Source organism: Aquarana catesbeiana, linkage group LG03 (assembly GCF_042186555.1).
Source record: "Aquarana catesbeiana isolate 2022-GZ linkage group LG03, ASM4218655v1, whole genome shotgun sequence".
Classification (NCBI taxonomy): domain Eukaryota; kingdom Metazoa; phylum Chordata; class Amphibia; order Anura; family Ranidae; genus Aquarana; species Aquarana catesbeiana.
Genome location: NC_133326.1, coordinates 654,119,944 through 654,146,661, shown reverse-complemented (window position 1 = coordinate 654,146,661; position 26,718 = coordinate 654,119,944). Strand labels below are relative to the sequence as shown.

Sequence of the window (26,718 nt, the reverse complement as noted above, 5' to 3'; positions counted from 1 at the left end):
CTTTGGCCTTACTGGTGCCTGAGCCTGCACCCTAGAGCTGCTGGACCACCCTCCATTGCAGAGTGCACAGCAGTCAAGTGTCTGGAAAGAACAGGTTCCGGAATCCAAAAGCTCTGTTGCGCTGGACCAGGGCGACCCTGCCCCCTCTGGCCAGAAGTCCCACCCCATTCAGAAAGATGAAATATCCACCAGATGTGGCCGATAACTCTGGCCACCAGAAACATGGATTCTGCACAGCAACAAACCACCACTGCTCCACCATGGGGCTGGTAAGCAGAACACAAGCCCGACCCTGCTAAAGAAAGCCTGGGGCAGCACCCCCAGCACAGAAGAAGGGGGGGGGGTGGGGGGGGGGGGAGCCCAGGCTCCCAAGAAGGGAAAGATAAAACTAGGCAAGTAGCATGTCTCCCAGGAAACCCCGGAGAGGTCACAGCTTCCGACCAGAGGAGTTCCTGCCAGGCCTGAGGAAACCTAAAAAGCGAGTTGAGGCCTCCTTTTAAAGAATTCTATGATGAAGAGTTTCCTGCTGGGGAGGAGCCATGATTTGTTGGGTGCTGTCCTGAAAGACGTTTCGGGAAAATTCAGATTTAAAGGATATTTTACAATGGTACAGTCTAAAATGCTGAAGTAGTAGCAAAGTGATCAGATACTCTTGAAGCAAGTCTGCATCCTAACATAAGCTATATGATTTACAGTAAACCCAGTTTGGTTAGGTGGCCTGTGCAGTGCATCTAAAGACAAACATGCTGTTGCACATGTTCCTGTAATGCTTGCATGTGCTGCTTTGAAGATTGTACCCACACTCCCCTGTCCTAGGGTGATAGTGACAATGCTTCAGCACCAGTCACCACTAAGATATATTGCATTCTGAAATGTGAACAAATCCACAGAATGGTCATACAAAATTAGGGATGTGCAGAACAAAAACCACACAGCTTATTTTGATAGCAAAGATCCCAGCAATACCAATCTAGAGAACAAAAGATTTCACTGGGTGCATGCTTGTTCTAGGCCAACTTAACGAGAAAGGAAGTCACTTTTCATTAAAAGCCTCATGTACTGTATGTTTATTGAAATGTAGCATTAGGGCTGCAACTATCGATTAGTTGGCCGATTATTTCGATTAATTGGTTAATAACCTTAAAAAGTGTGGTGTATAATTTAGTTAATAAGTTTAAAAAAAAAAAAAAAAAAAAAAAAAAATGCAATTTATTCTTAATATCTCTATGCAGTGGTAAATATAAATAACCAACTATATGGTTAGGGAGCAAAATATCGAATCCACTCTGAGAACAGACAAAAGAGATACTGTATATGCCATTAGAGGATATATACTATTAAAGGATGAATCTGGTAAATATCAGACTCTCATTTTAAGAACGTTTGTTCGATTTTCTAATAGTTAGTGGGGTCAAATCGACATTCATTTTCAACCACAGTGATGGGAAAATTTGGAAATAGAAAACTTATTGGTCAAAGGAATTTTCAGACAGTGGATGTGGTTTTTGTTCAGAAATTACATTCATTTTAAAAACAAGTGAAAATTTCAAACATTTTCATTCAGTGAATGTACAAAAGATTGTCTGAAGAGTCTCGTCTTAAAATTGATCCGTGTGGCCAGCATAAGGCTCAGTACACACCTATGCAGTTTGCTTTTGATCTGTCTCTGCAGTGCGTTTGGATATTTGCGCACATGATTTTGCTGAGATTTGCATTTTTGCATTATTTTTGGCCAATTTTTTGTTGGGCAGAACGCAAGTTACTGCAAAAAACGCATTACATGCTTTTCCATTGAGGTATAACAAAAAAAAAAAAAAAAAAAAAAAAAAAAAAAAAAGAGAGAACCAGGTCTAAGATGTTTAGTAACATAATGGGGTAAACACACGTAAGGGGTTCATTTTTTACTGTAGAACTGTGAAAGTAATGTTTACAGTAGCAATTTGCTCTTTGTACTATAAAGGATTCATTTTAGTTTTTTTTTTAACCCCAATGGTACTGGCTTGATTCAGCGATTATGAAAACAGTAATCGATTAGTTGTTTAAGCCATATATAGCAAGCACAAGTTAATGCGTTTCACGCCATCCAGAGTTTCATACTCCAAGTTTCATATGGAGGAGTGAAATGTTAGAACTTGTAGGCTAGGTAGAATAGCCTGTGTATGCTACATTTCAACATACATGAGGCTTCCTTTCTCTTGTTAAAGTGGCTTTTATGGTGTGACCAGCAACTGGAGGCCTGCACTGTCAGGAGTAAGAGGGACGTATGCCTGTAGCAGGACTGAAACCCCTTTCCAATGCAACTCAAGTTATAAACTCCAGTGCAACATTGCTCTTGAATTCTGCATTATCCCAACCACCCCTAGGTCTACAATCCAGCATATTGGACAGTCATGCAAATGCTGCAGCCCTGACTGGCAGCCATCATGAAAGATTCCAGCTTACCCTCTCCATGCTTGTCAGTGAACTGGAAGGCCTGAACCAGGCGGAGAATCTCATCTACAGAGCGGCCCACAGGCAAATCATTTATAGTGATTTGGCGGAGGATTCCTTTGCCGTCGATGATGAACAAACCCCTAAGAAAAAAGAAAAGCATGGTCAAATGCCTGGAATGAGGACAAGACTCTACAGGTATCTGGTTGTATCCTTAACAGCTGTACCAATAGTTTACCTGTAGGCAACACCATCATCTTCCTTCAGAACACCATAGTCTTTGGAAATGGTGTGTTTCAGATCAGACACAAGAGGAATGTTCATGGGCCCCAGACCACCTTCCTTGCGAGGAACGTTGGTCCTGAAAGAAGAAGTTACAAAAAAAAAAAATACATAAATAAAAATGTGCTGGCTTGCTTTTTAACTTTGTGTTCAAGTAGCCAACTGGCTTCAGAAATCACATGTAGGGCAAGGGTAGGCAACCTGGGCCCTCCAGCTGTGGGGAAACTACAAGTCTGTTGAGACATTGCAAGACTGACAATCACAGGCATGATGAGATTTGTAGTTTCATCACAGCTGGAGTGCTGAGGTTGCCTACCCCTGATGTAGGGTAGGTACTAGGAGACCATGCACCTTGTGTTATGTTGGCTGATGTAGGATATTCTATACATACACAGTACTGACATTGACCAGGCCAGAATTTGTCCAAGCCAACTCTATTTTAACACATCAAAAGAACATTAAAACAGGGTCACCAAGAGTGCAGTAAAGGCAGCCTAAAGGAGGATGATATAAACCCCTGGGAGGCTACACTGCCATTAGACCCTGGAGTGACCCTGCTACATACAAGGCTGCCCACAGGTCTTTACCATAAGCAATCAAAAAAAAAAAAAAGGGGGGGGGGGGGTGGTGTTAAGATATATGCAAAGTACTTTAAGACAGAATGGAAGTCTCAATAGTTTTCTGCTGGCTTTGTTGGGGCCCTTATGGTGGTGCACAAGTGATAATGCTTGGTGGCTTCTGACAGCTCTCCAATCATGTGGATCAACTATTGGAGGCGTTAAGGGTTAAATTTGCAGAAGAACTAAACAGTAGCAAAAAAGCAATACGTTGAGGGGGTATGGGTAGAGTAGTGATGTGGATGATCTATAATTACTATAATGCAAGTTATTTCAGCAGCAACCCAGTTCTTAATTTAGGACTTCAGAGGTACAGACAAGATAGACAGGACACTCAGACAACAATTCAGACCCCTTCAGAGCACCCAGTTTCTGCTGTGACATTTTAGCAATCAGACTACAATCCAGCTTAATACACAAGTTAACTTCCATGCATTCAATAATGGTGTATAATCTAGATCTGTGCTCTCATGAAGAATGAATAGCTCAAATATTGCCCCTAAAATACTAGTCTGACACTGGGGGGCAGGGTTTTGATTGGTTGACCAAATGCATTGATTTTAACATAAAGACCCTACTTGTAATAACTGACAATAGCATTTAAGGTCTCTAAAAATGTTTACTAGGCCAATATATCATCAATTCCAATGAATAACCTTAAAGTCTAATTACTATCAAATACTTCCAAGGTCTTTAATCATCCTTATGTAAACAATGTACCCTTTTGAAATGTTCAATTAGATTAACAAGCCATCCCCCACATACCTGGGTGAACTTGTATAAGATTAACATAGCAAAGGGCATTTAGCTCTGAAGGCTGCCGTTCTTTGTAATATTTACTCTGTTGGATTTTGTGATCTGTTGCAAATATCTTGTGAACCTTCTGTGTTGGGACTCCATAGATGCTTTCTCTAGAAGAAGAACTGTGTTGCTGCAGAAATGGCTCACATTATAATCATCCTACTACATTGGTCATTCCAAATATGCAGGCTGAAGCAGACCATTGTTAAACTCCTCTCCAGGTCCACATGTGATTGAAGGCTAGGTAACTAAACAAGCAGCCGGGACCTTCTCCCCACACCTGCTGTAGAGAACAAAAAAAAAAAGAAAGGAAGAAAGGACTGTGCTACACCTATTGGCAGTCCTAGGTGGTATACAACCCTCTGCTCTATAGGCCTTCAGTTTAGTAACAAGTAGTGTCAAAAGTATTACAACTCCTTAGAAGGGTGGGTGCCGAGTCTGTCAATGAATGCAGAAATGAATTTTTACAGCAAGTCAAAAACCCCATTTTCTCCTTGGTTCATTGACGGACAGAACTTCATTATTCAGAACCATAGGGACGTACCAAACATGAGGGGTAGGACAATGAAAAATCCCAAGGCCAACACAAGAGCCGACCAGGTAACAGGAGCTCAACCTGAATACCCCTTTATGAGAAAAAAAGACCCTCTAAACAGCAGCCTGCAACACCTTACAGCCAAAAGACATCCACAGATGCCAACACATCCGCTTCTTACGTTGTGAAAGTATACACTGACGACCAATTGGCCGCCTTGCAAGCTTGCGCAATGGATGCCTGATGACAGAAGACCCAAGAAGCACCAAGCGCCTGAGAACGCACTGTAACAATGGAAAGAGGAACCTGATCCGACAGAATAGGCCAGCGTCATCTGCCTGATCCATCCAGAAATGTTGCAGAAGCAGGCCTGTTCATGATCAGCAAGTCTGACCTCTAAAATGAGGCTACCAACCACACCCAAATCCCCATCCATATAAAAGGCAAATTCCTTAGGATGTGTTGACCAGGGAGACAAGGTCCTTATTCAAATGCAAATCAGAGGAAGGAACGATGGGAAAGGGGAAAAAAAAAAAAAAAAAAAAAAAAAAAAAAAAAAAAAAAACACCCCCACACTACTTAACCTTGTGTAACCCTGAGTAAGGTGTACGACAAGATAACGCCACCATTTGACACCCTGCGAGCAGAGGGGATAGCCACCAAAAGGCCACCTTCCGAGACAGTAAGCAGTGGAATCTCTAGAATATTTTGACAGAAAGGCTTCTGGAGAACCAAAATCATTAAGTTCAGATCCCACTGCAGTAGAAGAGACTACACCAGTGGAAACAGATGTCAAATATAAATATAGAGTGAGACCAGGGGAGGCTAAAGACCACCCAGGCTGACACCTGGTCCTTGATGGTACTCTAGGCCCATTCCTGCTCAAGAAAGGATGAATGCCGTGACTCACCCAGGAGGTAGACTCCCTAGCCATCAGCAGCATTGGAACTGCAGCACCTGGCCCATCACGGCCAGGCTGTTAAAACCAGCGACTCTAAAGCAGGATGGAAGAATGGCCCTTAGGAAGTAGATCCTCCGAGAGGCAGCCACCAAGGAACATCGGTGACCAGGCACACCCGGTCGGCGTACCCAGACCAACGGGACCCATCAGGAGCCAATAGAATGACCGGAATCCCCCAAGGCCATGATCCTATGCAAAAGCCACAGCAGAAGCTGGAGAGGAGGAAAGGTGTAGCACAAATGTTACTGTGCCCATGGGCCACCTGAACGATTGAGGTGCCCTCCAGAGGATCCTGTGACCTTGCCAGAATGCAAAACAGATCTCTCAGGAATGCCCCATTGGAGACATATCCAATGAAACATGGCCAAGTGAAAGGCCCACCCGGTGGTTCAATCCTAGCCGACTGAGGCATCCGACTGTCCGTACTCCACTCCTGAAACATACGTCAGCAATGAGAAGTTCTGCCCACCAGAGGATATTGGCAACTTCCAGGGCTGCCAACACCCTATTTGGCCTGCCCTGGTGATTGACACAAGCCACTGCTATTGCACTGTCTGACTGGATCTGTACAGGGAGCCCCTGAAGTCGATCCATCCATGATCCAGACAGTCTGATCACTCGCAGTTCCATGATATTGCTTGGTAGTCCGGATTCCACCAGCATCAATCGACCCTGAGCAGAACTCCCAGGACATCTCCCCACCCGGACAGATTGGCATTGGTTGTTACCCTGTTCAATACAAGGGATGAAAGAAAGAATTTTCCCCACCGAAGAACCAGAGATTGAAGACACCAGACCAGGAAACCTCTGGTTTCCTGGCTCAGCAGAATCAGATTGTCCAGAGACGTCAGGCACTTGCCCCATTATGCCAGGATTTCCCTGAAGGGAACTTGTATGGAACTGTGCAAATGGAGGGAAAAAAAAAAAAAAAAAAAAAAATAGATACCATCAGACCCAACACCCACATGTAGGTCTGCAGGGATGGCCACCTGCTGGACAATAGTAAAAGAAAATGCAGCATGCAACCTCGAGTTTGTCCAGAGGAAGAAACACTCTGGCTGAATGAATGAAGCCTGGGTCAGGCTCAGATAATCCAATGTTCTGGAAGGGGCCAAAGCAGACTTCAGATAGTATAGAAGACAATGGAAATCTGTCAAGGTCTGCATAGGAGCTACGTTGCCCCTTGGGGTAGTAGAGGACTTGCAGAAGACTGTCTGGCAGGCCAGGACAGCAAACCCCCACTCACTGACGCAACCACACCAGATCTGGGGTCAACACCTTGTTAACACCCAAGGAGTGGTGGCAAGACCAAAAGGCAACAGCACGCACTGATAACACTCAGCACCCACAGTAAAACAGGAAGTGCTTGAGTTGGGCACATAGTGGAATGCATAAGCATTTGTGATGTTGATAGAAGTCAGAAAGTCCCCATGATGAAGGGGTGCCACCGACGTGCAGACAGACCCACATCCTGAAATTCTGTACCCACACAAGGTCCAGAATTGGATGCACCATGACCTCCATCTTTTGGACTGAACAGGTTTGAATAAAACCCCTGAAAAACAGTCCGACACCGGGACAATCACTCTGAAGCAACAGGGCTTGAAGAGCAAACGGTCTAGCAACAGATGCACATTGGAAGCAAAAAAAATTTGGGGAACAAGGCCAGTAAACTCTTGTAATCAGACAAAATCAAGACGCGTAATGTTATCCAGGGTAGCCCCCCACAACACATGTCTAAGCACCACTGCGGAAACAGAGCTCAGCAACCAGGGGAACTGTGGCCAAGAGGCACAGAAACTGCAGCAACTAGACCAACAGGTCCACCAATGCAAAGGTAGGGGGATTCTGCTCCCCCTCCAGATACGTCAGCTGGATCTTTAGAAGCCAGAGATTCCTCTATTGGAATCATGGTTGCCTTGAGCAGCCTAGAGACAGGGGGGTCCACTTCTGAAAGAGGGACTCCTCAAAAAAGGGAACCTCACAGCGTGCATTTCCAGAAGCACAAAAGGCACTTTTGATACTCAGTCTTCATGGACAAATTTGGCAAAATAAGAGGGAGAAGGGAACACTTTTGCCATGCAAGACAGCTTATGGGTGCCAAAGGGGAACTTGCCCTCAGCTGCATCTCACCCCCCCCCCCCCCCCATCTTAAAAGGTTCCCGCACAGATGTAATAAGTGCAACCACAGTCACCTTTTTGTGCATCACTGTTCGAGACAGGAGGTAGGGGAGCCATTTACTGGGCTATATGCCTAAGCACCACAAAAAAAAAAAAAAAAAAAAAAAACCCACCCACCCTCAGGAGGGGGGGACACACACACACACACACACACACACACAGTGAGTGCCAAGAGCACCCATGTCCAGCACACCTAAAGGACCCCCAAAAAGGAGATCACCCTCAGAGCCCCCAGTGCTGCCCCTCCGTTAAGGGGCAGCCACGAGGCCTAGCAGACAGCAAAAGCTGCGGTCTAAATTTTGGGCTGCCTGCCACGAGTGCGCAGCCCGTAGAGGGGGACTGGACTGCTGAATGGAGGGCAGACACCCAAAAAAACGGAAAGCAGCGGCCTCCACTGCTCACCCACCGCCTGGTTGGTAGGCCGCATTACAGGCGGTCCCTTGATCGGACGTCCAGTCACCAGTCCCCTGGGCATGACCACTGCAGCAGGTAGCTCAAGGGATACCCTCCAGTAGCAAACCCAAGTGCAGAAGGGGGGGGGGGAAAACAGTGTTTCAAAAGCATTTAGGCCAGAAGCCTGGACTTCATCTGTAAGGAGGGAGGGGGTGGCAGAGAACCCTGGAGGGACTGACCACCCCAGGGAGTACCTATGCCCCACACCACATCCAGGGAAGGATGAGGGGTACCTGTACTTTCGAATCCAGCAAAGCATGCTGTTAACACTCCGACAGATCCCTTTGCCACCAAAGTGGGGGGGGGGGGCTGTTGGCTATGAGGAACGCTGCAGCTCAGGTTGAAACCTGGTCGTATGCGACCTCGCAAGACATTTAACTCGCAGGGCCAGCCCTGTCCAGTGGGGCTATGTTGCGGCTGACCTAGCATGTACCTGCGGTCTAAACACACTCACTGGCCATACTGGGGAGACCACTGGATCTGAAAGCATGAGAGTTGTGTGCATTTGACATGCATTGATGTCAACATGGTCTGAACCACAGCTCCATCCACCTAAGACGAAACATCTGCCAAACCTGGTTAAAGACTCTCCTCGGCCACCAAAAACATGCCCCTTAAAGTGGAAGTTCGGGCAAAACCTAATGGTAAGCCTGCTCAGCCACATTCTAAACCTAATCTATAAAGTAAAAATTGCTAAACTTGCCTATTCTGCAGCCAATCTGGTCCAGTCCCAGGCTGAGCCATCACCGGCAGCTTTAGTGTAGAGATGGGTGCAGGAGAGGCAGCCAACAGAAGACCCATAGTAACGCTACAGGTGATGTCACTTCCCAGGCATTTCACAGCTGTTGGTCCTCTCCTGTGCAGAGCTTCTGCTGCTGGAAACTGAACTGTATCAGCTGCAGAATAGGAAAGTACAGCAAGTTTTTGCTTTACAGGGCTAGATAGATTAGGTTTAGAATGTGGCAGAGTGCAGGTGTCAAGTTAGTTTTTGCCTGGACTTACACTAAGGGGAGATTTCCCCACACAGGACAATAGCGAATGGAAAATCTTTCCCTATGGAGGAAAAAAAAAAAAAAAAAAAACCAGCATGTGTGTTGTACCAACATGAGAAGAGTCATTTGAATCCAAAGTGACTCCTGTGCAATGCATGCAGCTTCAGGTCCTTTATCTACAGGATTGCCTATTCAACAGCTCTGATTTGAATTCACAAGTTTGGACTATGAACAGCAAGTGTAGATAAGGTTTGTATGAAGCAGACCATGCTCCTATATATAGAAATTGTAAGCAGAGTGCACAGAAGTGACCTCTGAAATAGATTAATCCGGTTTGTAATTTCTCCAGTGAAAAGATGTCAAGTCTAAGGGTCACCCTGACATTATCTGCAATGAAAGCTTTTTTTTTTAATATAGGTTTTCATGGGTGATAGAAAACCTGTGCTTATACCACTGAATCTTTACAGGCAAGGAAATTTAGAGTCTGGGCAATATAAAAATGCAAGTGTCTCCATGTTTTGTCTCAAAACTATAAGTTGATCTGCCAGAACACAATTGTACCAACCCAGTCTCTACAGCACTGAAATCCCAGGCAGTATTAGCCATGCCCTGTTCTATACTGCTGATCTACAGAACTCCTCATAAGGGGAGGTAATCTGTAGTCCAGCAGGGGAGAACACCACTTGGGATTCGGTGTTAAGAGTGTACAAGTACGTTTTAGGTATAGGATTATCAGTGCCAATATAAAATGTCCCAATGTCACTTAGTTTGGCAATATAGGGATTACTCTTAGCAGCTGCTGATGTGTTTTATGAATTGATTCACTTGATCACCAATCTGTTTAGTGACAGAAGCTCAGGCATCTTATTTACAGGAAGGTTTTGGGCCACTTGGATTTCTGGCAGATCTTCATGCGACACTAACCTCACATTAATAAAAATGTAATGTTTAACCACTTGCCTACTGGGCACTTTCACCCCCTTCCTGCCCAGGCCAATTTTCAATGGGGTCATGCACTACACAAAATCTTTTCCACAGATGTTTTTTTGGTGGAATTCACTCTTGGGTTTTTTTTTGTTAAAGAAAATCTAAAGTTTTAGTCTGTCAGTAAATTTTGTAAATAAGTAATTTCTCCTTCACTGATGAGGCGGCACCAATATGCCACATTGATGGGCACTGCTGGGGCTGTACTGTAATCAGGGCACTGACCAGTGCCCCGATTGCCTGTACAGGTCTCCCGTGGGGAGATGCTGCTGATCGGCTCTACGCCACTGTAAGGTGAGGAGAGCCAATAAATGCCACTTCCTTGTTTACATGCAACTAGCTGTGATTGAACACAGCTGATCACATGGGTAAAGAGCCACCTCAGTGTGTCTTTACTGAGGTCAGGGTGGTGCCATGTCCTAGGAACACGGCAGAGCTGCCACACCCCCCACAAGAGCAGTCCTGGGGCGCTGTCATAGGATGTTGTCCCCGAACAAGAGTGCATCCCACCAGCTGTCATTTTACGATATGGTGGGCAAAAAGTGGTTAATACAAGTAGAATGTACCATTTTCTCCTTTTGCTTCATCTCTCAAGTGCAATCTTTTTATGCTATTCCCAGACTTCCTGTTCTAGGGTAGATACAGAATACCCCTTGTGTATAAAAAGCCACCCTTTTCCTGCTCACCCAAGATAAAAAAAAACCCACACACACACCACACATCTACATGAAGAAACTAACTATGGGAATTCTAGTATGCAGAGCAAATCAAACAGCACTTCTCTCTAAACTAGTATTGTGAGATGCATCTGTGGAAAATCGGAAACATGCACAGAAAAAAAAAAAAAAAAAAAAAAAAAAAAAAAGACTTGAAATCGATTTTTTCTGTGTATGAATTGCAGAACTTGGCCAGATGTACACTTGCATACACAAAATGATACTGAAGCTGCCAATGAGCAACTAGAGGCATTTGTGATTTCTGCACAGTGGATACTAATAGTCACCAAGGCCTGGTTCACACCTATGCAGGTTGCATATTCCAGGTGCAACTATCAACACAAGTTTTTGATCCATTGAAGGTCTACGAAACCAAAAAAGTCCGACCCTTTCCATAAAATGCACAGATGTGAACATGACCCATAGGAAACCATGTTAAATTGACTATAGTGAGTTTCTGCAAAACGCATTAAAAAAATGCATACGTGTGAACCAGGCCTTGGCACGCAAGTGTGGTAATACTTCACTACTATGTAATAAACAGGGTTGTGATCAATATATAAAAAAGTAAAGTTCTTGTTCTTTGGCATTGATAAAGCCTTTTAAGAACCATTACAAAGCCACTAAAGTTTTTGCTAGAACACACTTTTAGCAGAGGCCATAATAGAATAAAGTGGTAGGTGTTGCTGTTTGTCACATGGTACCCAGTTTCCCCGAAAATAAGACCTAGCATGATTTTCGGTGATGGCTGCAATATAAGCCCTAGTTAAAGTCCTTGTAGGTCTTATTTTCAGGGTAGGGCTTATTTTGGAGGAAACAGGGTAGGGCTTATTTGGGGGGGTTGCGCTTATATTGCAGCCATCACAGACAATCACGCTAGGTCTTATTTTTGGGGAAACAGGGTATTTGCACAGCAGAAAAGAACAAAAAAAAAAAAAAAAAACCACCACTAAAGTTACCTTTTTTTGTATAATATGAAAGAAGTTACGCCAAGTAAATGGATAACAAACATGTCATGCTTTAAAATTGCATCTGTCCCTGGGATGGCAGCAAACTACAGTACTTAAAAATCCTCCGTAGGTGACGCTTTAAACACCTTTACAAGTTACCAGTTTAGAGTTGCACAGGAGGTCTGGTGCTAGATTTCTCTTGCTCTGACGTTACTGACAATACCTCATGTGTGGTGCGATCACCACTTACACATGTGTGCGGGAGTAATGTATGTGTTCACATTTGCACGCAACCATAGTGGGATGGGGTGCTTTACTTTTTTTTTAAAATGCATTATACAATGTTTCTTTTTAACTTTGTCATCACAAGGGATGAACATCCCTTGTGACAGCATTGGTCACGACAGGTCCTCTTTATAGAGAGTTCTGTGGTCTATTAGACCCCCTTCCACCACACACAGAAGCCATTGAGTGGCCAATTAGCCACTTGGATCACTTCTGCCTGAAAGGGAAATCGCCAGCTGAAAAGATACATACCGGGTAGATGCCTGTAGGTGCAGGCATCATTCCGGTATAAACACTGCAACCCAAGGATGTCCTACAGGCAACAAGAGGGTAAAGAGTCACATTCAGTGCTCCTGCTTTTAAACCACACCTTAAACCTGTAGCAACGTTTAGTTTCCAACAATTCATCTTTATGGCTAGCAAGGTCCATACTACCTGGGTGATCATGGCTGATGAAGGGGTCTTGCGTGGCTCCGAAAAGCTGCCTTCGGCTGTAAAGATGTGATCACTGATTAAAGTTTGGACCCATTTTTTGGAGATCCTGGTGTGCTGGTGAAATTTTCCTGTATACCTGGGTGAACAGTCGCTTCAGAGCTTTGCAGTAAAAAGCCATCTGCTCTGCTGTAAATTACTCAGGCAGTTTTTCAAAAACTGCCACCATTAACAATAAAGCAGATCTGTAGTCAACCGATAAGAGGTTTACAGTTACTGGAGAGGCGTGCACTGTACTGGCTGGGTGGAGAATAGCAGAACACTGCAGAGATAAAAGGACATCAGCCACAAGCCAACACCTCCACACCCTGCTGCATTCTGCTGAGTCTTAATGTCTCATGTAATATTCATGGTCAATAACTGGATCACGGCAGAGAAGTACATGCCAGAGAATTAGGAGGCTTCAGAGTCATTCAATTCATCTCAAAACTTTAGTATTTTAAAGTATATCTAAAGCCAAAACAGTTTGATAGTGTAGGAATAGTTGAGTGGAATTCCAGCTTACACACAACTAGTCTTAAAAATGCTCCCTGCACTCTCCTAACACCTATGCTGAAAGCTGGATATACTTATACATTTACAGCCATTCACATGACCAAACCCCTCGTCAGCCAGAACAGCTGCAGGGCAGAGGGAGCACTACTAACAGATGGCCTATGGGTGACATTACTCCTCCAAGCTTTACTAACCATTGTTGGGGAGATCATATAATGGACACACACACAAAAATAGTGAATAATTTCATGTAAATGCATCAATTAAAATTGAACAGTGCTGTGAGGATCCTGAAAAATTTCAGCTGCCACCAAAGTGATAACAATCAGTGCCTCCACCAATAGCTGTAGGGCCTGCTTACCGGCTCCTACTAATCCTTCACTACAAGGGATCAATAACGCTGGTGGCTATAGCCAGGGCCTTTACACCGTGTCCAGATCTCCCCACTGCATCACTATTTACTACTGTGTAGGCTGAGATGCAATCTTCCTTACTACAGGGTCTTATCTGGGATAGTTATAAGATCGGTTTCCTTATCAGCCTGAAGTCTCAATACACAAGAGTTTCAGGAGAACGGTACTAAAGAGTGACGCAGTGGGGAGATCTGGACCCAATGTAAAAGGCCTTGGCTGGGCTAAAGTCACCAGCGTTATTGATTCCTTATAATGAGGGATCAATAGGAGCCAGTAAGCAGGCCCTCCAGCTATTGGTGGAAGCACTGATTGTTATCACTTCGGTGGCGGTTGATGAGGTTTTTCAGGATCCACTTTCACAGCATTTATGGACAGTTTCAATTTTCATTGATGCATTTTACATGAAATTCACCATTTTGTTGATTAGCACAACCTGCTGATTTTTGTAGGCGATTTACTGTGTATACATGTTGCACAGGAGGTTTGCTGCTTCACCATTAGGTTTATTTAATTTTTTTTATCCTTAGCGTAGTTTAATACAGATAAATACTCATCTTTCTTACACAAATTAGGCAATGTGTTGAGGGGACAGTTTAAATATTAAAGTCTTGCTTTTTTTTGTGTAAAAACATGTTATACTTACCTGCTCAGTGTAGCAGTTTTGCAGAGCTGCCCAGATCCTCTGGTCCCTCTGGAGCTCCTGGCCCCTCCCTCCTGCTGAGGGCCTCCACAGCAAGCAGCTTACTGTGGTGCACCCAAGCGGAGCCGCTGCTCTGTCCATTCAGACACGGACCTGTGGCTTGACCCCACCCCCTCATTGGCTCACTGACAGCAGCGGGAGCCTATGGCACCCGCTGTATGTCTCACCCAATCAGGAGACAGTCCCAAACAGCTGAGTCTCATGCAACTTTGCTGCATAGTTTTTTTTTTTTATCTTAATGCATTAAAAAAACCTTCTGCCTTTAGAACCAACTTTAATACTAGTTCAATGAAAGCTTGAATTCCATGTTTAAGCCCTTCCAAGACTCTTTGCAGTTTCCCCATTGAAGCAGACATCCCTTCACTTCCTGTAGTCAGGATTAAAGTAAATTTCCAAAGGGCAATTCAAGTTTTACTTAAGGGGTTGTAAACCCTCAGGGTTTTTCCCTTTAATGCATCTATGCATTAAAGTGGAATGCTCGTGTGCTGCAGCACCCCCTCCTACTTTCCTGAACCTGGTCTTTCCAGTGACAGGGCAAGCACACCAGCTCAGTGGTCCCCAATGGATAGACTGATAGCAGGAGCCATTGGCTCCCACTGCTGTCAATCAAATCCAATGATGTGGGAGCTAGGGGGCAGGGCCAGGCCCTGCTGTATGTCAATTGATGCAGCAAAGGCAGAAAGTTTTTTTAATGCATATTAAAAAAAAAAAAAAAAAAAAAAGCAAAATTGCATGCCCCTAGGGAAAGTAATTCTCTGTCAAAGCACTTAAGAGGAGGAGCCAGGAGGGCTGTGGAGGGGGCCACTGTGCAAAGCCCTTGCAGAGGAGGCAAGTATGACACAACTTTACAACCCCTTTAACATGTGCTCCAAAATGAAATTTTGTCCTGTGACCAGGGCATTTTACCCTCAATGTAGGTTCTCAATGTAGCATCAACAAAAATACAGAACTTCCATGGTGGACCACCTCCCATCTGCACTATTGCACAACAGGTCCATTAGATAGGTCAGAGCATTAAGCCCGGGTTCACACCACAACGGGCTGCGGATCGCACAGGAGCGCTGTGCGTCCCTGTTCACCATTTCAGGGCTGAATCAGGGCCGATTCTATGCCTGAATTCGGCCCTGAAACGCAGCCAAAGATGCACAGCGTTTTTGTGCAGTGCGCACCGCAGCCGCCCCGGAGATATGTGAACTGGCTCCATAGGGAGCCAGTCACATTCTCCTGCTATGCGAATTAGAGGTGCGGAAACGCACCTCTAATTTGCATAGGTGTGAACCCGGGCTAAAGGATAAGTTCACCTTTAGGAACATGTTCCCATTGCTGCAGACCACTGGCTGGCCAAACCCCCCCCCCCCAGGGCAGCAGTAGAGAAGTTCCCTGTACTAGCTGCCACTGTTTTGAAAACAGCATGGCTGTGTGGGGCTCTGCACACACAGCTAAGAGTCTGAATGAGCTACTAGCCCCATCATCCCTAGCAGCTGTCAGCTTGTAGTTCTTAACTACCATGGCACTGTGGTAGTTCATACAGTTCCTTTTTTGGGGGGGGGGGGGGGGGGGGATCAGCTTACCCATACTGAATGTACAGGTAAGCAAATACTCTTGACAGTGTGCAGAAGACCATGGCATCAGCAATCTGCTGATCACTGGTGCAATGCGTTCCAGGCGCCTGCAACAAAAATAATGCACTTTTTTTGCAGTTAAAATGCACATTTAATTAGGTAAACTTATCCTTTAGCACAAGCCTATCAAGTATTTCAATAACATTTCCCATTATCCCTACAAATACCTGGACAATCCCAAAAGAAAAGCAATCAGTGGCACAAGTGAGCAAAGCATAAAAGTTAGCAGCCCATTAGATGATCCCCACAGGTAGACATTTGATAGAAGAAATGTCTATGCTCACCATGCAAGGTGGCTGAAGTGGGAGTCTACAGAAGCTCCAATAACCTCACAGCCAAGCTTACGGAATTCCTCGGCATGTTCACTGAAGGCGATGATCTCCGTGGGACAGACGAAGGTGAAGTCCAGGGGATAGAAGAACAGCACAACATATTTACCTGCCAAAGAGAATTTACATTAGCTTGCATAGGAGCCCCATTCCACATGAGCTGCAAGCCAGCCAGTAATGACTGGGAAGCATGGTCATTAAAAAACTGCTAATAATTAAAGGCTCAGATGTGAAGGGGAAAGTCTAGCCCAGAGATTGGGTCTCCTTTTAAAATTAACCCTTTCCCACTGGCCCTATGAAGAAAAAATATATGCTAGAGTTTATGGACTACATGACCAGGTGATTAGTGTCTGATCAGAGAAGCCATCCTACAGGCTTTCAATAGCAATGACAGCAGGGTCATGGTGCAATAAGTACACTGATCACAAAACAGCAACAGGTTTGTGGTAACACCAAATGCATGCAACTAGCAAGAATGGGCCAACAGTGCAAATGTATGGTATTAAATGTGTAAGATACAGATTTCACAATCAAAAATACAAACCTACCTAAAACAGGGGCCCAGAAACAAAGGTATTAATCTAAAAAAAACACTACACACAAAGACTGGGTCCATAGAGAATGTATAGTACAAGTTTAAGCTTTGTACTAATCACATGCCCGGAGGTCCCAGAAGGATAGCCAGAGCTTTGTTTTTCAGCCCATACCATTTTCACACAAACAGGTACTCATCCTCATTGTAATAGGAGAGGACAAATGCAGACAGCTGCTATGGGAGGGGATTGCATGCTGAGAATGTAAATTATGAAGATTACGTAGGTGGCGTTCTGTAGTCCCACTGGGAGGAAAGCACTGCCTGGAAAGGCAGACTTGACATTTCAACACAGAGGCAGTGTTGTCAGCTCCCTACATAAACTTAGAAGCCCATTGGATTTCTAACACGTACAGCATTTACGTGTTAGCGATGTCTTGAACTGTCCCCCTGCAAGTAAATAACCTAATGCGCTAGTTTTCACCACATACTAGCACATTATGACACTTACCCATAAAGGGTATCCCTCCAGCAGCAACCCTGTCACTGCCAACAAAGCTTCAATCTTCACCTGTATTCGGCCATTTGAATGGCCAAGCCGCAATGACATCACTCCCACCCTTGCACATGGGAGTCATGATCACAGCACAGAGCTCTGGATTGAGGGCCATGTGTGTCCTCACTTCAAAGCCTGGCTGAAGAAATTGTAAATCTCCTAAACTGTTTATATTTAAGAGAAATAAGGCACGCTTTATTATAAGCCAAGATGTAGGTAAAGTGGTATTAAACACCTTGTAAAGTATAAAGGCAATTTTGCTTTCATTTTGGAGTAGAAGGATTAGAACTCCTGTCAGGTTTTTACAGGTTTTGTGTCCCCATTGGGGAGATTCACTCTATTTGTTATGTTTACTATCAGAGGGGAAAGGAAAATTCCAAATTTTGGGTTCTCCCCAGGAGAAAGGGGACATCGGTTCTGGAGACTGGTATTCCCTCACTTTGCAGGGATTTCTTCTGTTTTGGTTATAGGACAAAGGTGAAGGCAAATCTCCCCCCCTCCCGCCAATGGACATGGATGGCAAGAAAAGCTTGACAGGTATTCTAATCTTCCTCTAGAACAAAATGAAATGTTTTGCCTTTACTGACTGCCAACTGTATACAGGACATAAATGGCAGCTCTCCTGTGCAAAGATTGTGTGCAGGTACTTTAACTTTGCACTTCTGGATCGTACATGCGCGCCGCCAGTGATCCACCAATTGTTTCCGAGAGGGAAAACTAGTCTACCTATGTAGATCAGGCAGATTGCCGTTTTGTCAGTAGGGAAGGCATGGATCATGTGTTTCTGCTTGGCAGGGACACAGTTTCTGCTTTCCCACAGTAAAAACACCTCCCACACAGTTAGCAAGCATTCCCTAAGAACGCATTTAACCCTTTAAGCACTCCTGATGTTAACCTGTTCCCCGCCACTGTCATTAGTACAGTGAGTGTAATGTAACCCAGTTGAAACAAAGTGGAAGTAAACCCTCCTATTGTTTTCAGCCAAGGGAACTTTCATCTTGGCCTCCGTTTCAGCTTCAACCGTCATGGTGCTGCACATGTGATCAGTTGGGACACCAGCCATTGGATGGTTTGACAGTTTGGCTGCAAGCACAACCAATGCAACAGTTACATTCCCGACATGCCAGAAATGCAACTTTTTTGAAACTCAAATTGACAGCTTTACTTCCGCTTTAAGAGTATAGGAATCTCATCTTTAAGACGTTGCCACTCACCTCTGTAGTCTGACAGTTTAACTTGTTTAAATTCTCCATTCACTACTGCAGTTGCATCAAAATCTGGGGCTGGCTTCCCGATGTGAGCGTTTCCTGCAGACATGATTTCACCTAGGAGACACCATAACTAGATTAAGACACCACTTTAATCACCATTCAGGTTTAACAGTTTAAATGTAACAGATTTGTGCCTAAAGGAGTGCCATGCTTTTGGAGCCCGTTTAGACAGCTGATAAGGGCTTTACGTCACCAAGAATTCATGTATTGCTGCGGCAGGCCAGGCAGCAAAGGAGCCTGCACTCAGCCGCAGCCTGCACCACAGTTGCATGTAACTGCACATCCAAACAGTTGCATACATACAGGGACAGACGGGCAACCCATAACTGCACGCAACTACTTGGATGTGCTGGTACATGCAGTGTCAGCCCATCATAAAAATTTGTACATGTCGCTGCTGGATTGCAAGTGCTACCTGCTGCAGAAAAGAAAAAAAAAAAAAAAAAAAAGTGGCAGCATACAGCCTTTAATCTGGCCAAAAATGGATTGAAGAGTCACCTGGTTCAGCAGGGACCGGTGTATTTTTGACCCATGTGTGGCCACTTCTGCCCGATAGAAGTCAGAATGGATATTAAACAGTGTATCCTGACAGTGGAGAGGCAGCCCCCCCATTGTCAGAATACAATGTTCCACCATAAACCTAGCTTGTGCAGATGGGGGGAAAAAAATAAATAAAAACCACACCCACACAAGCCTCACGTACTCCCTATAGACATCAAACTAAAGTCAAGTAACCGAGGTGCAGATACAGATGTCCCAGCAGAGTTCTGTGCAGACAGCCCTTCCGCTGGGTTCATGGAAACAAAGACAGTCCAGGAAAAGTCCTTCCTGCCGATCAGCCACATAGGAAGCCACACTTGGGACATATTGATATACAACCTATATACTGACATGCATTTTTATTGTCTAAAAAAGGTTCAAGCAGGAGCTAAAGCGAGCAATCAGCATTCTGCACAGCATAACAAAATGCAGTATTCCTCTGCCAGGACTTGAGTGATTCCGCAGAATTTACAGACATGTACTGGGGAACTTCATTCTGCCAGCAAAAAAAAGGCACAACTTTGTATTGAGTAGTGAAGAGGTATTAGAACACGTCAGGTTTGTTATTGCCATCTGTGGCCCCATTAGGGATATTCATCCTCTATCCTTTCACTGATGTCCCCAGGAATGAAAGGGAAGGGAACTTTAAAATGTTTGCATTGCATCCAGAAAATGAATTCTGGGGAATCACCCAATGGGGACATTAGTTCATGCAAAAAAAAAAAATTTAAGGGAGATATCCCTCAAATGGAAAAGATACTAATTTCTTGTTGAGTTTAGAAACAGGAAGTGAAGGGAAATCTTCGAGAGTGATTTTAACCCTTCCTTTACTCTATGCAAAGTTAGTTTTGCCTTTCAATATACGTAATACAGTCCAGCACTGGAAGCCATGACCAAGTTTTTTTTTTCTTTGCTGCTCCCAAACAGACCCCTTCTAAAAATCAAATCAGACAAATCCAGGAGCAGTTTTAATAACGCTGACCCAGCAACACAAGCGCCCCCCCCCCCCCCCCCCAAAGCACTAACAGTCATATACACTATATATTACAGAAACTACAATGATACTTTGGTTATGATTATATGGTAATATCTATATTAATAGAACCGTTGTATAGTGAGTGAGCCCGAGAGCCACCTCCTTATCTAGAGATCTACATATTGAGGGATCCCAATCATCCTAGGTTGAGGGGGACACACGTATTGGGGGATCCCAAGAACTATATACTGAGAGATCTACATGTGGAGGGACCCCTGGAACTAAGCATTGCAAGATCTAAATTTTGAGGGATCCCCAAAACTCTATATTGAGGGAACTATATTGGAGAATCACAGGATACGTATATTGCGAGGTCTACATATTAAGGGAACTATATTGAGATATCTACATATAGGGGGGGATCTACATATCGGGGGGAGTTCCCCAGAACTATATATGGGGGGGTCTACATAACGGGGGGAGTTCCCCAGAACTATATATGGGGGAAAATCTACATATTGGTGTCCCCCCAGAACTATATATGGGGGGGTCTACATAACGGGGGGAGTTCCCCAGAACTATATATGGGGGAAAATCTACATATTGGTGTCCCCCCGGAACTATATATGGGGGTCCCCAGAGCTATATATGGGGAGGGGAAATCTACATATGGGGGGGGTCCCCAGAGCTATATATGGGGAGGGGAAATCTACATATGGGGGGGGTCCCCAGAGCTATATATGGGGAGGGGAAATCTACATATGGGGGGGGTCCCCAGAGCTATATATGGGGAGGGGAAATCTACATATGGGGGGGGTCCCCAGAGCTATATATGGGGAGGGGAAATCTACATATGGGGGGGGTCCCCAGAGCTATATATGGGGAGGGGAAATCTACATATGGGGGGGGTCCCCAGAGCTATATATGGGGAGGGGAAATCTACATATGGGGGGGGGTCCCCAGAGCTATATATGGGGAGGGGAAATCTACATATGGGGGGGGTCCCCAGAGCTATATATGGGGAGGGGAAATCTACATATGGGGGGGGTCCCCAGAGCTATATATGGGGAGGGGAAATCTACATATGGGGGGGTCCCCAGAGCTATATATGGGGAGGGGAAATCTACATATGGGGGGGGTCCCCAGAGCTATATATGGGGAGGGGAAATCTACATATGGGGGGGGTCCCCAGAGCTATATATGGGGAGGGGAAATCTACATATGGGGGGGGTCCCCAGAGCTATATATGGGGAGGGGAAATCTACATATGGGGGGGGTCCCCAGAGCTATATATGGGGAGGGGAAATCTACATATGGGGGGGGTCCCCAGAGCTATATATGGGGAGGGGAAATCTACATATGGGGGGGGTCCCCAGAGCTATATATGGGGAGGGGAAATCTACATATGGGGGGGGTCCCCAGAGCTATATATGGGGAGGGGAAATCTACATATGGGGGGGGTCCCCAGAGCTATATATGGGGAGGGGAAATCTACATATTGGGGTCCCCCCGGAACTATATATGGGGGGTCCCCGGAGCTATATATGGGGAGGGGAAATCTACATATGGGGGGGTCCCCAGAGCTATATATGGGGAGGGGAAATCTACATATGGAGGGGGTCCCCAGAGCTATATATGGGGAGGGGAAATCTACATATGGAGGGGGTCCCCAGAGCTATATATGGGGAGGGGAAATCTACATATGGGGGGTCCCCAGAGCTATATATGGGGAGGAGAAATCTACATATGGGGGGGTCCCCAGAGCTATATATGGGGAGGGGAAATCTACATATGGGGGGGGGGCCCCAGAGCTATATATGGGGAGGGGAAAATCTACATTGGGGGGAGTCCCCAGAGCTATATATGGGGAGGAGAAATCTAAATATTGGGTGGTCCCCCAGAGCTATATATGGGAAGGATCTACATATTGGGGGGTCCCCAGAGCTATATATGGGAGGGAGCTACATATTGGAGGGGGGGGGGGGGTCCCTAGAATTCAATGCTGAGGGAAATAAAGATATAGGTGGATCCCATACACTGCAAGAACTATAGAGAGACTTACATATTAGGGATCCTTAGAATTAGTAATATACTAATCTACATAAAGAAAAGAAATCCGTGTATTTAAAAGGACAAAAATCTATATCAGAATAGCCCAGGATATTGCAATCTATATTTACAGAAATAACATTACAAAGGGATTAGAAGCAATTCAATACTAGAGATCAGGAAGAATATATTGATAATTAGAAGTAGACATGAATGAGGATACAATGGATTCCTAGAGGAGTAGTGATGGGGATGACGATGGATGAATGAGTGCTGCATTGCCCCCCTTTATATTAATGGATGGATCTCCTCCTGGTGTCGCAGTACACAAAGCACGTTACATAATATTCTCCTCACAGAATACTCTCTAGAATCCCATCTCCCCCGGCAGCCAATACAATGCAGCACATTCCTCCGCATTCACACTCACCTCCTCAGTACAGCACGCAGTGTGTGAGGCCACCCGACTGACCTATCCTTTTATAGTCATAGACTGTACCACTGTGCGGAGGGAGGAGCCCAACCAGCCCTTCACAGCTCCTTGTACTGGAAAAAGCAGCCGGGCGAAGCATGACGATATATTGATGATGATAGGGGCAGGTGGGGAGCTCAGATCGTCCCAAACCTGGTGCGACAATTATGAAGAGGGTAAAAGGAGCAGTGGAGGTCCCCCCCTTCTTTAGGATCACATGGTCTCGCCAGCACCTGCCGCCTTTTGCGCCCCCTGAGAGGACATTGTAGAATCCGGCCGGGGCTGAAGGAGTTGGGGGGGGGCGGGGTCAGGGTCAGGTGGTGTCGGGCAGTCATGTGACGGCTATAAACTGGCTGTACAATTGTACATGCAGCCTGACACATACACTGACACTCAGAGCTGGAATGCCATACATGCAAGGTTTATGTAAGGGAGGGAAGGTCCTTTTTTTTTTTGTAATTTTTTTTGTCTTTTTTTTTTTGTCCTATTTTTTTTTTCTTTTTTTTGGATTGGCCCCAGAACATGAACAGAGGGGAAATATTCCAACAGGGACACTAGTTTTGGTGACCTGGGGGACTCCCTTAATTTTCGCTGATTTCCTCTCACTTCCTGTTTGGCTACGGGACAGGAAGTGAAGGTAAATCTCCACAATGGCACACAAAATAATACATTGACAGGGGTTATAACCCTCCGCTGCTCTATCCAAAATGGAAAAGAAAAGGTTTTGCCTATAGTTCTACTTTTAGTTTTACATACACTTTACCTTAGTGGTGGTCAACTTGACCAACAATACTTAATATAATAATAACCCCCAGCATTGGTGTCAGTGACCACAATAATAATAACCCCCAGCATTGGTGTCAGTGACCACAATAATAATAACCCCCAGCATTGGTGTCAGTGACCACGATAAAAAAAAAAAAAAAACAGCATTAGTGTCAGTGACCACAATAATAATAACCCTCAGCATTGGTGTCAGTGACCACAATAATAATCCCCAGCACTGGTGTCAGTGACCACAAAAATAACCACCAGCATTGGTGTCAGTGACCACAATAATACCCACAGCATTGGTGTCAGTGACCACAATAATACCCCCCAGCATTGGTGTCAGTGACCACAATAATACCCCCTAGCATTGGTGTCAGTGACCACAATAATACCCCCAGCATTGGTGTCAGTGACCATAATAATAACCCCCAGCATTTCTGTCAGTGACCACAGTAATAATAACCCCTCAGCATTGCTGTCAGTGACCAGAATAATAATACCCATCATTGGTTGGCCATGACCACAATAATAACCCCCGACATTAGTGTCAGTGACCACAGTAATTACCCCCAGCATTGGTGTCATAGTTACATAGTAGGCGAGGTTGAAAAAAGACACAAGTCCATCAGGTCCAGCCTGTGTGCGTAATTATATGTTTATATTACATTGTATATCCCTGTATGTTGTGGTCATTCAGGTGCTTATCTAATATTTTTTTGAACTTATCGATGCTCCCGACCACCGCCTGTGGAAGGGAATTCCACATCCTTAGCGCTCTGACAGTAAAGAACCCTCTACGTAGTTTAAGGTTAAACCTCTTTTCTTCTAATTTTAGTGAATAGCCGCAAGTCTTTTTAAATTCCCTTGCGTGGAAATTTTTTTTTCCTATTGTGGGGTCACCAGTACGGTATTTGTACATTGAAATCATATCCCCTCTCAAGGGTCTCTTCTCCAGAGAGAATAAGTTCAGTGCTCGCAACCTTTCCTCATAACTAATATCCTCCAAACCCTTTATTAGCTTTGTTGCCCTTCTTTGTACTCGCTCCATTTCCAGTACATCCTTCCTGAGGACTGGTGCCCAGAACTGGACAGCATACTCCAGGTGCAGCCGGACCAGAGTCTTGTAGAGCGGGAGAATTATCGTTTTATCTCTGGAGTTGATCCCCTTTTTAATACATGCCAATATTCTGTTTGCTTTGTTAGCAGCAGCTTGGCATTGCCTGCCATTGCTGAGGCTATCATCTACTAGGACCCCCAGGTCCTTTTCCATCCTAGATTCCCCCAGAGGTTCTCCCCCCAGTGTATAGATTGCATTCATATTTTTGCCACCCAAATGCATTATTTTACATTTTTCTACATTGAACCTAATTTGCCATAGAGTTGCCCACCCCATTCATTTGTTCAGATCTTCTTGCAAGGTTTCAACATCCTGCGGAGAAGTTATTGCCCTGCTTAGCTTAGTATCTTCTGCAAATACAGAGATTGAACTGTTTATCCCATCCTCCAGGTCGTTTATGAACAAATTAAATAGGATTGGTCCCAGCACAGAACCCTGAGGAACCCCACTACCCACCCCTGACCATTCTGAGTACTCCCCATTTATCACCACCCTCTGAACTCGCCCTTGTAGCCAGTTTTCAATCCATGTACTCACCCTATGGTCCATGCCAACGGACCTTATTTTGTACAGTAAACGTTTATGGGGAACTGTGTCAAATGCTGTTGCAAAATCCAGATACACCACGTCTACGGGCCTTCCATCAGTGCCCACCAGTGCAGCCTATCAGTGTCCATCAGTGCAGCCTATCAGTGCCAATCAGTGCCACCTCATCAGTGCCCACCAGTGCAGCCTATCAGTGTCAGTCAGTGTCCCTCAGTGCCACCTCATCAGTGCAGCCTATCAGTGTCCATCAGTGCCACCTCATAAGTGCCCATCAGTACAGCCTATAGGTGTCCATCAGTGCAGCCTATCAGTGTCAATCAGTGTCCTTCAGTGCCCACCTCATCAGTGCCCACCAGTACAGCCTATCAGTGTCCATCAGTGCCACCTTATCAGTGCCCACCAGTGCCACCTCATCAGAGTCCATCAGTGCCACCTCATCACTGACCATCAGTGCAGCCCATCAGTGTCACCTCATCAGAGTCCACCAGCCCAGCCTCAGTGTCCACCAGTGGAGCACTCCCGGCTCTGTCCCGCCCCCTCCCCTGGCCACAGACAGAAGACAGAGCAGCCCGAGGCGGGAGCGCTGCCGTACTCCATTTGGCCGCTCGGACTGCCCTGTCTTCTGTGTGTGGCTGAGTGACAGGCCCAGTCGGGAGATTGCCGGTGCTCGCGGGTGTCAGGGAGCCACAGCACAATGTGGGAGACTCCCGCGACTCGCGGGAGACTTGGGATGTCTGCCATTGTAATGAATGGGAGGCAGTTTTCAGGCGTTACTTCTAGCGATAAAACACCTAAAAACTGCGTCAGTGTGAAAGGGGTCTCAGATGTTCTAATAGACCCCTATTGTCTCCATAAAGAGGACCATTCACTTGTCCATGCTATTTACAAGGGGGCTTGTTAGCCCCCTTGTCATAGCAATAAAGTTGAAAAAAATAAAACAGTAAAAAATAAAACACCCAAATGCAAAAGCACACGTAAAGCGAGCACGTGTATGTAAACAGAGATTGCACCACACATGTGAGATATCACCACAAACATCAGAAGGAAAGCAATAATTCTAGGGCCCTAAGCCCCCGTTCACATCGGTGCGATTTGACAGGTCAAATTGAAGCCTATTGCCGGCAATAGGAGCGTCCCAATCGGTGCAACACTTTTAGTTTTACATACACTTTACCTTAGTGGTGGTCAACTTAAACAACAATACTTAATATATTAATAACCCCCAGCATTGCTGTCAGTGACCACAATAATAATAACCCCCAGCCGCACCAATTTCCAAAAGTAGTTCCTGCACTACTTTTGGCAACTTTGTGGGGCAACAGGTCAAACTGGAGCCTATTGCTGGCAATAGGAGCGTCCCAATCAGTGTGACACCCAGTTTGCAGCGCCACACCGATTTCCAAAAGTAGTTCCTGCACTACTTTTGGCGACTTCGGGTGGGGGGGGGGGAACTCGCACAGATGTCTTTCAAGTCGCCCCCCCCGAAGTCAGACTGGAATGCGGCTTTGAAATCGTGCGAGTTCAGATGAACGCAAAGCCGTGCTCAGAGGGCAAAATTACAGCTGAAGCCGTCATTCATATGACGTCCTTCCACGTTCACCGGCCCGCCTGGGGCAGCGCGCTCTGTGATCGCTGTGTCCTTAGGCCATT

General features: G+C 45.3%; 1 protein-coding gene across 2 annotated transcripts in view; it reads right to left on the bottom strand.

The window, feature by feature from the left end:
* PRDX2 (peroxiredoxin 2) overlaps positions 1-22,923 on the bottom strand; it is a 28,691-nt gene extending 5,768 nt beyond the window's left edge. The window contains exons 1-5 of one of the 2 annotated variants that reach the window (XM_073622712.1): positions 22,593-22,923; positions 18,541-18,651; positions 16,194-16,347; positions 2,669-2,791; positions 2,443-2,573 (exon numbers count right to left, since the gene is read on the bottom strand). In XM_073622712.1, the coding sequence (XP_073478813.1) occupies positions 2,443-2,573; positions 2,669-2,791; positions 16,194-16,347; positions 18,541-18,643 (511 nt within the window). In that variant the 5' untranslated portion in view covers positions 18,644-18,651; positions 22,593-22,923. The remainder of the gene's footprint in view (positions 1-2,442; positions 2,574-2,668; positions 2,792-16,193; positions 16,348-18,540; positions 18,652-22,592) is intronic. The other variant, XM_073622713.1, reaches the window with a different exon arrangement.
* Between the last annotated feature and the right edge of the window lie 3,795 nt (positions 22,924-26,718).